This window comes from Danio rerio, chromosome 5 (genome assembly GCF_049306965.1).
Source record: "Danio rerio strain Tuebingen ecotype United States chromosome 5, GRCz12tu, whole genome shotgun sequence".
NCBI classification, from domain to species: Eukaryota; Metazoa; Chordata; class Actinopteri; order Cypriniformes; family Danionidae; genus Danio; species Danio rerio.
In genome coordinates this window covers 55,982,501-55,998,105 of record NC_133180.1, presented here as the reverse complement: position 1 = coordinate 55,998,105, position 15,605 = coordinate 55,982,501, and the positions used below count along the sequence as shown (strand labels likewise).

At 34.0% G+C, this 15,605-nt stretch overlaps 1 protein-coding gene across 8 annotated transcripts in view; it reads left to right on the top strand.

Annotated features, from left to right (window-relative positions):
- The first annotated feature begins 209 nt into the window (after positions 1–209).
- Positions 210–15,605, top strand: part of mtx3 (metaxin 3) — a 17,764-nt gene continuing 2,368 nt past the window's right edge. For 2 of the 8 annotated variants that reach the window (XR_012405804.1, XR_012405802.1), the window contains exons 1-8: positions 255–351; positions 901–970; positions 1,096–1,172; positions 4,060–4,152; positions 4,246–4,428; positions 7,164–7,258; positions 9,164–9,336; positions 13,113–13,201. Coding sequence is in view for 2 of the 8 variants with exons in the window: in NM_205621.2 (NP_991184.2) it covers positions 259–351; positions 901–970; positions 1,096–1,172; positions 4,060–4,152; positions 4,246–4,428; positions 7,182–7,258; positions 9,164–9,336; positions 13,113–13,201 (855 nt within the window). In the remaining 6 variants the exon portion in view is untranslated. Of the gene's footprint in view, positions 352–900; positions 971–1,095; positions 1,173–4,059; positions 4,153–4,245; positions 4,429–7,163; positions 7,259–9,163; positions 9,337–13,112; positions 13,202–15,605 lie in introns of all 8 variants that reach the window. The other 6 variants (NM_205621.2, XR_011015305.2, NM_001431109.1 and 3 more) reach the window with 6 other exon arrangements.

The following is a 15,605-nucleotide window of genomic DNA, read 5'->3' as shown; positions in this document are numbered from 1 at the left end:
AAAAGTAATTTAAAAGAAATTAAGGCATCCATCTGTTTGTGTTCTACACAATAAAACAGACATGAGCTGAACTAGAACTACCATCCATCCGTCCGTATGTCTCGCAAAATTTTTATGTATTTATTTATTTGTTTGTTTTTATAGTAAGAAAGCCAACTGTTTCGCTTTTACCTCTCAGAAAAAAAAATCTAGCTAAATGTTCACCTTTGATCCTCCATTGGGTGGTAGTATATGCTGCTCCGTTCATGTGTTTAGGGCATGAAAACAAACATGGCGGAACCCATCGAGCTGCTCTGCTGGGGAGGAGACTGGGATCTGCCATCCGTGCAAACAGACTCCCTCACCGTGCTGGTAAACACACGACTCACTCAACCGTTTGTAATAAATGCATATCCATAGCGTATAATAAAAACATAAAGTATGTTCATGCATATTTTGGAGAGACGCGTCCTGGGTTTCGAGTCACTTTGAGAAATAAAAGTCTTGCTGTGTATGCTCCATTTCAGCTGTCAGCTAAAGCTTTCTTTTACACTATATTTATGAAAATGTAAAAAAAAGGCACGACTGAATTAAATTGCTTTGCTTTTACTATTTATTATTTATAATATACGTTAAATAGTTATAGCTGTTATTTGTCGTACAGCTGCTTTTTTATTTCTTAAATGTCACCGGAAATTTATACTCTTTTCAAACGTTTTTCATTTAGATTAAAGGATTGTTCACAGCGATTGTGTTTCGTGTTTACAGAACAGCTTTTGCAGTGTGTTTATTTTTGCAGCTGCTTGATAGCCTGCGTCCTCATAACCTTTGCAAAAACGCATAATAAAAGTCCTATTCATTGTATCTGCCTATCTTGACCCTAAATCACTCACCTTTTGTGTTTAATGTTTTTTTTTATAGGCGTATGCAAAGTTTGCAGGTGCAGAACTTACAGTGAAGTTTGTTGACTGGACATGGAGGACTATTACAGGTCAGAACGGATTGTTTAATTTAGTGAAAGTGTGTAAATCAGCCGCAAGCATTTATGTAACATTGTGTATGTAATATTGGGACTTTTTTGTATTTGAGCTGCAGCTGTAATGTTTTTCTCTACAGCATCTGTACCACAAATACACTATGAGGGAACAACGGTCACAGAGCCAACTCAGATACTGAACTTTCTACGAAAGCAGGTAGAAAGTCTTGGCAATTACAGATATGGGCTCCCTTTTGTGTGTACTTTTTATTTGTATTTTTGGTGTTTCTTAGTCAATATTAAAGATGAATCACTATGAGACTAATAATTCATATGCAAGCAAAGTTATTTGCTTTGATCAACCAGGTGCAATGTCTTAATTTACTGCTTTACCATAAAGTGGGATACACTATATAAAAGTGTTAATAAATAAATAATACAATTTAGCAGTAAAAATAAATTAATGCATGATAAATAAATAAATATCATAAAATGAGAAAATAATATATACTATCGGACAAAAGTTTGGGGTCAGTATATATATATATATATATATATATATATATATATATACATACAGTAATTTTATTTAATAAATAAAAAAAAATCTGTTTATCAAGGCGGCATTTATTAATTGTAAAAAAAAATGTTAAATTATTAAATACTTATTTATTATTTATTTATTTTCTTTGTAGTTTCAAGTGAAATTATTACTCCAGTCATTTTTACTTTTATTACTATTACCATGAAGAACAATAATAATATTATTAATAATATTTAATATTAGAGGGATTTCTGAAGGATCATACAACTGAAGACTGGAGTAATAAAGCTGAAAATTCATATTTAAAATCACTGAAATAAAAAATGTAATTAAATCATAGCTACTTTTAAACAATTAATTTATAGTGCAATAACATTTCACAATTTTACATTTTTTACTGTATTTTTAATAAAATAAATGCAGTCTTGCAGAATAAGTTTGTTTTAAAACATTTAAAAATCGAACTGACCACAAACTTTTGACCTGTTGTGTATAAATATAACCAAATAAATAATGAGGTATGCTTATTAAATCATGCAATATTTGTGAAATAAGTCATGGAGTGATGAACTGATGAGAATAATAATAATCTTTAACAGTAAAAATAAATTATATCTATATCTCAGTGGTATTTGATGCATAATAAGGTAATAATAAACCAAACAAATATATACATAGTCAATCAAAAGCGTAGTCATTAGGGCAATGGTAAAATCTGAGAGGCAACCTTGGGTATTATGATAAGTGTTGATTATTATAAGTAGGATGTGATTGACGGAGGGTTTGGAAAGGATTCATTACAGTTCTTTTTACAATTGATATGACAGTTTTTTTTCCAACACATTTAACAAGTTTCCTAAACTCTTAATGCACCAACACACCTAAAACACACAATTGGCAATAAGGTTAATTTCATGCTTAAAATCACACATTGTGAACTAAACTTCAAAACTAATTTTCAAAATACAATAATAAAATAACACAATACACCACGTCTAAAAAAACACTGCAAACATGTTTCAAAATCAAATAATTATTCAAAACATGAACACATGTTCTCCTCCAACAAGTACATTTAGTCAATCATAATGTATTTACAATAAAACACTCTCATCAGCTGAAATGACAGAAACTGCATTATTTTATGTCAGGTCTGCCCTTATATTTGAAGCCTCACTGCATTTTTGTTTTGTTGGGTTTAGTGATTGCATGCAATTAGTTTTTTTTTTTTTTTGCTGCAGAAATTCATGACAAAAAATGAATGACCATCTCAGAGTAGCTTTACAAAATGTACAGTTTATGTAAAAAAATAATAATAATAATAATAATACAGACACAGAATTGCTGCAGTACAGACTTTATTTGCAAAATAAACATTTCTGTAAGATATACAAACAGAAAAAGGACTGCAATTATAATAACAAAACAATCTTCTGCATTTAGCCACATGTTCTCATCCACATCATCACCTGACATCAAGGTATGGGAAGAATTCTCTTGTTGTTCCTTTTCCACACAAGATCAGCCCAGAGTCCTCTTTTAGAACAAATGATCATGTGATTGGAAAAACCTGAACACCTTAATGTGGTTCCTAAATGGGAATCTGCTGTGATCTATATATTTAAATAACTGCAATAAGCTGTTTCTCATTGGCAATGGAATAAAATACAGAAAATATATTTGTGTTTAAATTGACAATATGAACAGCTGTTCACTTTAACTTTAGCCTGTATAAGTTCTGTTTAGAACATGATGTTATCTGTTCTGACATACAGTGTGAAAGAATGTGCAAATTTGACTGTAACATTACATTGTTTTGGTCTTGGTTGAACTTGTGTGTAAAACAAGTTTAAGCATTTTAAATTAATGTTAACTGTGTGCATTTTGTGTCAAAGCAACAAGAAATGTGTTAATTGTGTAGCCCACAAAGACGGATGTTGTGCTAACCGTGTTAGGAGTTTAGGAAACTTTCTTAATGTATTGAAAAACTGTCATGGCGATTGTAAAACAAAACTGTAATTAGGAATTATTAAAATGATTCTGTGGAAAATCAACAACATAACAAACAAACAACATAATAAACAAAGCATAAATAAATGCAGTAGACGAGCAAAGATAAAAGTTAAAAAAACTGTGGGTTAGGGCTTCTAACAGTATTCAGACAGAATTTGAATAATCAAATGTAAAAATGTCACTATATCACTGTTTTCATGTCATACAGTATGTCAATGCCATGTTTTTATCGATTAAATTAATACATAAAATGAATCTTTATTAAAGTTACCAATGGTGAACTGAAATGAAATGCTCAGTGACAGTCATATATTCATATAATCAACTTTCACTCCATTATGGAGAAACTCTTCAGTGACTCTACAAATCACATGTGATCTGTGGAGCTGCTCATTATTATTATTAATCCCAACATATAAACTCAGTGTTGCACATCTTACAATCTGACTATTGCGGATGCGCACATTGCAGTATCGTGCAGCCCTTGTGACTACGCTCTGAGTTATATAATAAAGTGGCAATAGATTATGTGTTTCCTTATTCACAGAGATTCAATGCTGACTTTGAGTTGACAGCTAAGCAAGGGGCTGACACGATGGCTTACATCGCACTGCTGGAGGAAAAGCTGCGGCCGGCGCTGGTGAGATTCACATACTGTTTGAGAAGTATTATTACTGCTCCTCGTTTTGCTGATTTCATGAATGAAGAGGTGATTTGTATTGTTGTTATGTAGCTGCACACGTTCTGGGTGGACGCAGAAAACTATGCTAATCTGACGCGGCCCTGGTTCACGTCACATTCTCCGTTCCCTCTGAACTTCTTTGTACCGGGTCGACAGGCCAGCTTGGCTCTGTCTCGTATTCTACTGACCAAAGCAGAGTCACCGTTGCTGAATATTACAGAAGTAGAAGGAAAGGTAAGAAAAAACAGACCTGATTATACATAAAAAATTTGTTGCTTGTTCATATTGCTTGGATAAAGTGAGCTTAAAGAACTCAATTCTTGAAACTAACTGACCATTTAATAATTAATCATAAGTTTATTTTATTTAATAAACTTAATTACTTTGTGTTGGAACTACATTATATTTGTTGGTGTAAATAACTGTCTACTGAATGTGTTGTACTGTAATATTTAGTGTTTTAATTACAGAGAAAGATTTCTCAGAGTTTCATCTTCATCTGTTTTCAAGATTTAGAAAAGATTCAGGTTTTGAGGTTACAACAGAAGTGTGAAGATTAGTAGCAGATATGCTCAATGTTAGCAGCTTTACAGCAACAATGATTATAGCTTCACTCAATGAGCAGTAATGGTTTTGATGCCAGATCTGAGATCAGTATTTTTAATTTAATTAAATTTTAATCAAATTTAATTTACATTTTTACTTAAATATTGCCCAGACCATATTTTACATAGAAAACAATAAACTTTAGATCTCCAAATATCCTGATTAAAACTAAATGGCTAAACAAATGCAAACTGTGCTCATGTTGAAGGGTTAGTTTACACAAAACGTTTAATTATTTGATTAATTACTCACCCTCATGTTGATCAGTACACAGTCTTCTGAACACAAATTAAGATATTTTATATGAAATCCAAGAGCTCTGTCATTCTCTACAGACAGCCTGAATATTCCTAGCTTGTTTTAGTATGTAAATGACCCACAGTTATGATGGCTTTATTTTGTGCTTCATAGAGCATAATGATGACTTTGTAGATATGAGTATTGTAAAGGCCAATTCAAAACTACTGAAATCTCTAAAATAAACCTCTACTGCTCTAAGAATTTAGGCCACTGTATATTTTCTGCTTGATTTTAGGTTACTGTCAATAAAATGTGGTTATTTTAGAGCTTGTGTGTTTTTTAAGTAAATATAAGACTGAATTTTGTAAGTAATTCCTTCATATTATTTAATAAAATATTAAATTATGAAAATTAATTTTCAGTGTTGGGTTCAGGTTTTTTGCAAAGTGCATTCACAATTTTCAGATTTAGCCCAAAAGTTAGTATTTGGTGCATAGGGACTGTTGCTGCTTATGCTTAAGCTCTTAAATTTTATTTAAAATACCTTAATTTGTTTTCAAGAGACTAGAATGAACTGAGGGCAAGTAATTAACCACAGAATTTTCATTTTTAGTTAAGTAATCCTTTCAAATTTCAAATCATCTAGGCAATCCAGCCTAAATGGAAGTGTAAACCTAATTTGTCTAAATTAAATTGAAATAACATAATAGAAATGATTAGAAATGTTTATTCATGTTAAGTTACTCAAATGATTTTACTTTTTACACTCACTGGCCACTTTATTGAGTATATCTTACTTAGACCCTTTTTGCCTTCAGAACTGCCTTAATTCTTCATAGCATAGATTTAACAAGGTACTGACAATTTTCCTTAGAGCTTTTGGTCTATATTGACTTGATAGCATCACACAGTTGCTGCAGATATGTCGGCTGCACATCCATGATGATAATCTCCCATTCCACCACATCCCAAAGGTGCTCTTTTGGATTGAGTCCGGTGACTATGGAGGCCATTTGAGTACAGTGAACTCATTGTGGTGGTGGACATGTTCAGCTACAATCCTCAGTTAGGCTGTGGCGTTGACACAATGCTCAACTGACACTAATAGGCCCAAAGTGTCAAATAACATATTCCCCACACCGGTGGTTACACCACCACCACCACACCCTGAACCATTGATACAAGGCAAGTTGGATGCATGCTTTCATGTTGTTGATGCCAAACTCTGACCTCATCATCTGAATGTCGCAGCTGAAATCGAGACTCATCAGACCAGGCAATGTTTTTCAAATCTTCTATTGTCCAATTTCGGTGAGCCTGTGCGAATTGTAGCCTCTGTTTCCTGTTCTTAGCTGACACAAGTGGCACCTGTGCTGCTGCTGTAGCCCATCCGCCTCAACGGTTTGCTGTGTTGTGTGTTCAGAGATGCTCTTCTGCATACCTCAGTTGTAACGAGTGCTTATTTGAGTAACGAGTGTTTCCTTTCTGTCAGCTGAAACCAGTCTGGCCATTCTCCTCTGACCTCTGACATAAACAAGGCATTTGTGCCCTTAGAACTGCCGCTCACTGGATATTTTCTCTTTGTCGACTATTCTCTGTAAACCTTAGAGATGGTTGTGCGTGACAATCCCAGTAGATCAGCAGTTTCTGAAATACGCAGACCAGCCTGTCTGGCACCAACAACCATGCCACGTTCAAAATCATTTAAATCACCTTTCTTTCCCATTCTGTTGCTCAATTTGAAATGCAGCAGATCGTCTTGACCATGTCTACACGCCTAAATTCATTGAGTTGCTGCCATGTGATTGGCTGATTAGAAATTTAGTTGGACTTAATAAAGTGACCGGTGAGTGTAAATGGTAATTCTTACTTGAGAAACCGAGACATTGTGTTTCATGCATTTCATTGAATGTATGTCTATTATTTCAATGTTGAAATGGAAAAGCCTGTGGTTCTGCTTTGTGAGATGGAAAACAGTTAACCTCTCAGTAAGATTGTCTGCCCTTATGAGCAAATCTGCCTGAGGTGAAGTGGAGAAGCCACAGGATTTAGAAGATTGTGCTATTGTACTTACAGTATGCCATCCATTCCTCATAATAACATCTATAAAACTGTATGGTTAGTAATAGAAATTCTTTTAGATCTACAGTGAAGCCAAAGAGTGCCTGAATCTGCTCTCTCACAGACTTGGAAACTTCAACTTCTTCTTTGGAGACACGTGAGTTATTCTTTTCTTTTTTTACTCCCATAATATTAATCACTTGACTGGAATTATTTGGGATAGTTCACCATAAAATGAGCTTCTTTTGTGATTTACTTGTTCTCATGCTGTTTCAAACTTGTATGACTTTTATTACTGTGCGTCTCACATGGACCATGAAGGAAGATATTTTATGAATGCTTTAAAATAATAATAATAATAATAATAATAATTTCATTATATTTAATGCTTTAATTCACTTATTGGAAGTAAATGTACTCAAGAAGTAATAGTGTTCTTCAGAATGTCTTTATATTGCATCCTAAAAATCCAGCTTTGCCATCCTAAGTTTCATTTCATGCAAAGCAAATTCATATAGAAGTCAGTTATTAAAAATGATTAAAAAGACTTATTTAAGCTTTATTTATAAGCTTTGATGAACATAAGAGAGCAAAAGTGTTCAAAATATATAAATGCAAAATTTAACCCTCTATTATTATTTCGTTCATCCTTACGTCTTTCCAAACTCATAAGACTTTGACTTTGGAGCACAAATAAAGTTTTTTTTTTTTAATTAATTAGCGATTTCTGTACCTCATTCTAAAGTCTATTAACTCTGATACTTCAAACTATTTGTAAAGAGAACACAATATATATATATATATATATATATATATATATATATATATATATATATATATATATATATATATATATATATATATATATATATATATATATATATATATATATATATATATTTATATATATATATATATTTATATATAGCAGTTTTTTTGTCCATATTTTAATTTCATGGGTATTCAGTAAAATTTCCAAGAGGTTCAGACTCTATATTTTTATAGGTCTACAGTGTTTTTATAGACAGTGCATTATTTATAAGTATCTCTCCGGGGAGCCTCAGTACTTAGGAAAGAGGAAAGAGTGCTAAATGATCATATTGAGTCTTTAGACCCAAAAGCAGAGGTGTCTGAAATTTTTAATGATTAAAAAAACTGAACTTGCATCTTAATGCCAATGCTGATCCATACAGTAAGATTGTATTGGGCAACCCTAGAAAATATTGTTAATATAGCTGTCATCTGCAGCTCTTGTACTGCTTGATGTCTTTAGTTGAGGGAAATAAGCAACGTGCATGGAGTTGAAAGGACTTTAATAATGTGCCTTTGGCTCTAGATAAATATATTAGGGGATGTAGAGCCAAAAGTTAATTTCTATAAATAACCTTAAGCACTTATGGCTAGTTAGTACAGCTCTGTTGTTCAGCTGTGCTGCTCACGTCAAACTGTAGAAATTGTGAAATATGATTCTGGACCACAAAACCAGTCATAAGGGTAAAATAAATTGTTTTTATACATCATCTAAAAGCTGAACAAAGAAGCTTTCCTTTAATGTATGGTTTGTTATATGACACAATTTATCTGAAATTATTTATAACTATATGAATCTTAGATTTAAAAGAAAATCAATATGTGGAGAAAATTACTGTTAAAATTGCCCAAATTAAGTTTTTAGGAATTCTAGATACTAATCAGAAATTGAGTTTGCATATATTTAAGGAAGTAAAAGTAAAAATAGTTTTAATCTAACATGATCTTATTTAACTTAAATGGGCTAACAAAATGTATTTTTGGATTTACCACAAACATCCCTGTTCAATTTAAGACTGGTTTTGTGGTCTAGTGTCCCAAATTATGCTACTGTTGTCATTATGTCTCACGTTTGGGTTTTAACCAACCCAGCGTCAAGAGCTCTGGGTGACCAGACTTTCAATTAAGGGACAGAAATCTCTTAAATTTGATTCATAATATGTCTTCTAGGTATTAAATGACAAAGCTAAGCCTTTAAATGGGATCATTTCGATTAGTCAGGCTGCAGTTCAGCATGTTTTCTATGTTTTAGGCCTACAAGCCTGGATGCATTTGTATTTGGCCACATCGCTCCTCTCATTAAAGCCCCTCTGCCCAGTGGACAGCTTCAGAAGCACCTGAACCAGCTCGACAACCTCTGCCAGTTCTGCAACACCATCCTTAAAAACTACTTCACTGACGCCACTGTTGAGAACAGAATGGACTGTAAGTATTAAGAAGCTTCTATTATAGCACTATATTAAAAACATACACGTACACAAAGTTCCTGTTGACATCTGGGGTCTGTTCTTCATATGTGGACTACTAAATTACCTGGATTTAGTTATTTACGATTTCACACTCTCCAGGATCGTTTTGTTCTTCAAAACTTATTCGAGAGTTGTTGTCATAGCAAAAGTTCTGGTAGCTCAAACTCAGAAGCAGGCTTAATTTATATGAACAGGATTAGATCGGGTCATTTCAAACGAAAGTAATACTAAAAATATGTACTAAATATGTATATTTTCTTACAGTAGTAGTTATATACACTTGAGGTAAAAAAAAAAAAATTAAAAAAAAAAAAAAAAAAAAAATATATATATATATATATATATATATATATATATATATATATATATATATATATATATATATATATTATGCTTTAGTACAATTTGTGTATGATATTAGACAATGCACAATATTCCACAGTTTTTAATAATTTATGTAGTCATCCAAATGTTTTAACAGCTAATATGCCGGTGATTTGATGCTTCTTTAAAAAGTTGCAGGTACCTTTACCGATATCAAAATGCTGTTTTAATGCAAAATTATTTTATACAGCCAGTTATTCCTTACACAGATTGAGAAACTTAAATATGCCTAGGCTACTATAATAAAGAAAATTTGGTTTTAATATAAAACTAAAAAAATTGATAAATACTCTCGACACTCTTGAAGGTGTAAAGCCTGCAGTCCACAACAAATGTGTAAAGTCATTGCGTGTCATATTTATCAAACTGTTTACTATGAATTTTATGTAATTTTGCTCACATGAATAATTGAATATTAATCAAATGATGTCATTGTGCTACTGTGCTGCCAGCCAGTCGTTGCATTGCTGATCAGGAGTTTGAGGATCGATAGATCTGTCCTTCACAACAGCAGCCATCTCAGATCAGTTTAATCTAATTCACAAACTTGTTTGAAGAACCAAATTAGCCAGAGATCAGTCATCAAGATTAAAAGATCCAGGATCTGTCAAATCATCTTTAAAACTATCATTGGGCCCTATCATACACCCGGCGCAATGCGGCGCAAGGTGCGGCGCAAGGTGCGGCACAAATGTTATTTGCTAGTTTAATAGCCTAGTTTTGTAGCTTAATAGCCTACACACAAGATGTAGAACAATGGGCAAATATCTTTTACATATGAAAAAATTTAAATATTAAGGATATATATAGGATATAATAAGAATATATATATATAGGATATAAATATAAAGGATTACAATATTACAAAACATATTATTTTCTAGCCTACATAAATATGAAAAATCACTGCTTTTATGCCTTCATCTCGGGAGGCTTTTTCAGTTCATTCATAACAATTTGCTTTTGTATAATGTTATTATTATTAGCAGTATTATTTATTATATCCAGATTTATATTTGTTTTATTAAAAACAAGCTTAGATTTACCCACCTGTCAGGTTTTAGACCATCTGGGGCACAGCATGTGTTTTAGGATATAACTCAGGTTTTTGAACACACTTAGTTATTATTGTTCATTTATTCGTTTGCTGGAAATAAGAACTGAATTTAGAAATAGTTTTGAAACAAATATTTGCGCTCAATAAACAAAATTAATTATTCATAGGCTAATTGATGTCTGTGCGTAAAGGTTTCCCTATCCACGAGAGCGAAAGTGAAAGTAGATCGATTATCTTTCATTCTTGCACGGTAGATGCTCTGTTTAACTGTTTTCTGTTAAACAAAATCTGTTAACTGTTAACTGTTTGCTTGTGAAATGCTCAGTTTTTCCCACTTACATTACTTTACGTCATGTAAATAGCAAATGCGCTTATGGCGCATTTAGCTGGCTTTTAAAGGGAATGGGAGATGACACTCTGATTGGTTTATTCTCAAAACACACCTATAACTTGTTAAGAAAATAAACTCAACCTTTTTAGACCATGCGCCACGGCGCAAAGCGGATTTTCCCGTCCTTAAATTAGCAAATATGGATTCTGACAAAATCACATGACCTTTTTTATGTGCAAAGTGTTTCCATCGTAGTTATGTGCATCTTTTTTTATAGAATAAAGAGTTTATGCTACTCAGTTATGCATGTTTTTAAGCGCATTTTCAAAATGTATGCGCATCTTGGCATTTTCATCAACCATTTTTTTATGCGCTCATCCAAAATGTGCATAAAAATAGATGTATGGAAACATGGCTTATGTAAAATGCTTGCAACGGAATGTTCTTTTACAAGTCCTGATATTTATAATTTTTTTTATTTAATAAACATTTAACAAAATAGAGTTTTTAAATTAGATTTTTTTTCAGTCTCTTCAAACAGCATGGTTATTTTTATAAGCTTTTTGAATATTTTATATCATGGGTAGAGTCTTTAATTTGCCTAAAGTCAATTTATTCTATTCAAAGCAACATCTAGGGCTGGGTGCCCAAACCCAATCTTGGAGGGCCGGTGTCCTGCATATTTTTGTTCCAACCCCAATGAAACACACCTGAACCAGCTAATCAAGCTCTTTCTAGGTATACTAAGGCTGTTTCCTAATGCGTTCTTCAGTGGTATCGCGTCCTCGTGTTCTTGTTTAACGTCATTATCAGCTGCCAAAGTTCACTTCCAATACTCAAGACCGCAAAAACAGAAGAAGCGTGAAACTTCCCGAATGTGTTCTTGATATTGATGACACACCAATGCAGACTTGAGCACCGAACTCGCTCTTGAAGTCCCAGAAGTCATTGCGACTGGAGGTGGAAAGCGCAGCATTTTATTTAGATTTATTATTAAAGTTCAGAGATATAACTTATTTACCTCAGGAGTTTCCCTAAATGAAACGGTGAATATAAACAAGCATGGACATCTTCATAAAGGAAAGGCAAGTCCGTTCTTTGCGTTCTTCGAATTGAGAAACAGCCTAAAACTTCCAGGCAGGTGTGTTGAAGGAAGTTGGAGCTAAACTATGCTGGACGCAGACCCTCCAGGACCTGGTTGAAGTATTTGTTTATGAATTTAATAAAAACATACAGGAAATTTACATGTTAAAATTGTAAAGCAGAATAAAGTGTGTATTAGAGGTTGGTTGGGGAAAAAATATTAGATTTTTATCAGTCAACAACTAGTAGTCTATTCAAAAATCACTTAATTGATTTAATGCTTTTGTTTTTGTCCAATATGAAAATTTAGCTAGCTTTTGCTGTGTTAGAATTAAAAGATCAGAGATACCTGCCAGTACCTGACCGCAGACCCTCATTCATCAGAAACGTGGGTAAAAGTTGGCAAAAGAGACACATTTAAATACAAGTTGTGAACAGAAATATGACTGCTTTTTCCACTTGTGATCAGATCGATAAACGCATCTTAATACCAGCCAGGGACAGGGACAAAAAACATAGTATTGGCTTTGCTCTGCTCTTTTTTTTCTTCTTTATATTAGTTTACCTCAACCTTCAATTGTTTTCTGCTTAATCATACTGTACAGAATGAAATCATTTAACCAGACATTCATGATTCATCACTTTTCCATTGCTTTCACACTGAGACATTTGGTTCAAATAGCTCAGTAGATAGCAGAATATACAGTTTAATAGCAACATGGTCTTGGGCCTCGTGGCTATTTTAAGTGATTAGCTATGTCTCTCTGGCTACACTCTGATTCTTCTAACCTTTCTTCCATGTGCGTAAAAACCCATCTGCTTTTCTTCACAATCAGCGTCCTGTCGTCTTTTCTCTACCTCTGCCCTCTCGCTATAGGCTCACCGACGGTTGCCCATGATCCTGTTGATGCAAACCTCCAGAAACTGACACAGCTTGTTAACAAAGAGTCCAACCTTATTGAAAAGGTCTCCATATGATCTGCACATTCACTTCTGAATTTAATATTGCTAGCGATTACAGTGCATGGTCAAGTATGTGGATTCACCCTTACTGTTGAGTTGTATTCCAAATATCTGACACAAAAGGGAGGTCATGCAGTGATATTGGATGATGGGATCTGCTTCACTGTTGATGTTGAATTACTCCAAAAGGCAGCAAAGAGTCCAAGCAGACTCAATAGTTATGTTTTAAATGACCAGTGTTGGTATTAACGCATTACATATGTAATGTGATTACATTAGTCTATTACGGTTTTAGTAATATAACACCTCACTAATGTTTCTGATAATATACTCGTTACAAACTCAACACATTTTAAAAATATACTAAAGAATGATATTTTTAAGAATGCACCGTTTAATGCTCTCTAGGTAAAATAATGTCAGTTTTCTGTTGCTGGATTGCTAGATTTTAGAAAGTTTATCTGCTGAATCCCTGTCAAACTCAACAATGACAAGATATGACAGTTTTATAGATTAAGCCATGCCTAATTTGCTATTTTATGTCACTGAAAAAAAGGGACATGCCGCAAGTTAAGATTGCTAAGCATAAAAGCATCTCCAATCTGTTGTTCACAATTGAATTTATTCACGTAACAAAAGATGGTTGTGATTCTTAGACTATAAACGTCATCACACACATCAGAGTCTACTACTTTGCCAATCTAGTCCTGAAAGAAAGTAAAATGTGCCCAAATTAGGATGAACTAATGATTATGTTCTGTAAAACTGGTCGGATACTTGTATATTTCCTACTAATTTAGTGGTAGTTATCTCGTAATGTGCATGGCATATTATGCGCTTATGCACTCAGCTGTCCAGTGTATCAAATTGTTAAGGCTATATTGACATTTATTGGAGTCTCACCTTGGAATTATAGAGCTATTGTGGGTTTTCAAAAATGAGCTTCCATGTAGCGTGTAACACAGATCTAAGTGAAGTGAAATATCCAGCTAAGGCTTAAATCTGAAAGTGGACAGTTTTTAAACTATTGATTCATCTAAAAAAAAGAGTCGAATCATAGTGGTTAGAATGAATCGTCTTCATAACGAGTCTTTAGCCGTTTCGGCGTGACGTGACTACGAAACATAGTTGTTATGGGCGCAAACCCGGGAAAATTTAAACCTGCGCCCCACCCACTAACACAGCCGCAAAGAAAAAAAGATCCTGAAGTCATAAGTCAAGAAGACGCTGTGCATACCTGGATATTATTGGAAGTGTGAGGGCAAATAATTGATTCAGCAGGCTACATGCTTACAGTGGGTGATTCATTTGTTTGTTAAAGAAAAGACTGGTGTATGAGACTTGTGAGAATGGGCAGACAATACACCAGGGGTGCATGCAAAATAAGGCCAGTTTATTAGGCACAAAGGCAGCCTGCGACACGCTGGTGAGCACTACAACCCCCTGGCTGGGGATAGGATCTTTGGGCAAAGCAGAGTACTGGTAAGCCCTGAGAACTTATAACGCTTCATGCAAGAGGTGCCACAGCAATAATTGCAAATAGAAAAGATCTAAGTTACAGCTGAGAAGGGAGAAAAGCTCTGTCACCGAAATCAAGCTCATTAAATGATGTGCACGCTATCGGTTTTATTTTCACTGCTAAGTGCCGTTCATACTTCCTGTGCGGGGGTTATTCACGGGGTTATCGCGCGGGCCCATCCGCCGGGGCCTTGGCAAACCGCACTGGGCATTTGTCTAGCAATGGGCATTTGTCTAGTGCTGAACGCTGTCGACCAATTCTAACAGGCTGTCATCGGTCCAATCAGCGCAGATTAGCTTCGCGCTAAGGATTCATATGGGAGTCGCTGGGATAATTGGGTAAAAATAAATGCATATTATAAGACCCTGAAAATGTTTTTTGACCTTGCATGCATATCAGTATCTTGTTGGAGACCCATATAACCGAAATATGACCCTTTTTCATGTATAATATGGGCTCTTTAAATCTGCGACAGTGGCAGAGTTAAATTTATTTTAATTTTTTTTATAAAATCATTGCATCAAGTTATTTAAAGTCTACGTTTTTCTTCTTTTTTTTGTTCAGTGTGAACACGCTAGCCTGCATTATTTATACTTTAATACGCAATAGAACAGTGAGTGAATACCATAAATTATACATGTATTGGGATGCACCTAATTGCTTTTTGCATAGGATCACTCATGCTGGAACAGCACAGGCATGAAGCATTGCTCAGAAAATATTTTAAGAGTTACTCTACCCGAAGATGAAATTATGTTATTAGTTGCTCATTCTCACGTCATTCCAAACCCCTGAGCCTCGTCTATCTCCTGAAAACAAATTAGGATATTTTAGGTGAAATCTGAGAGCTCCCTCATCCTCCATAGACAGCAAGGTTCCAGACTTGTT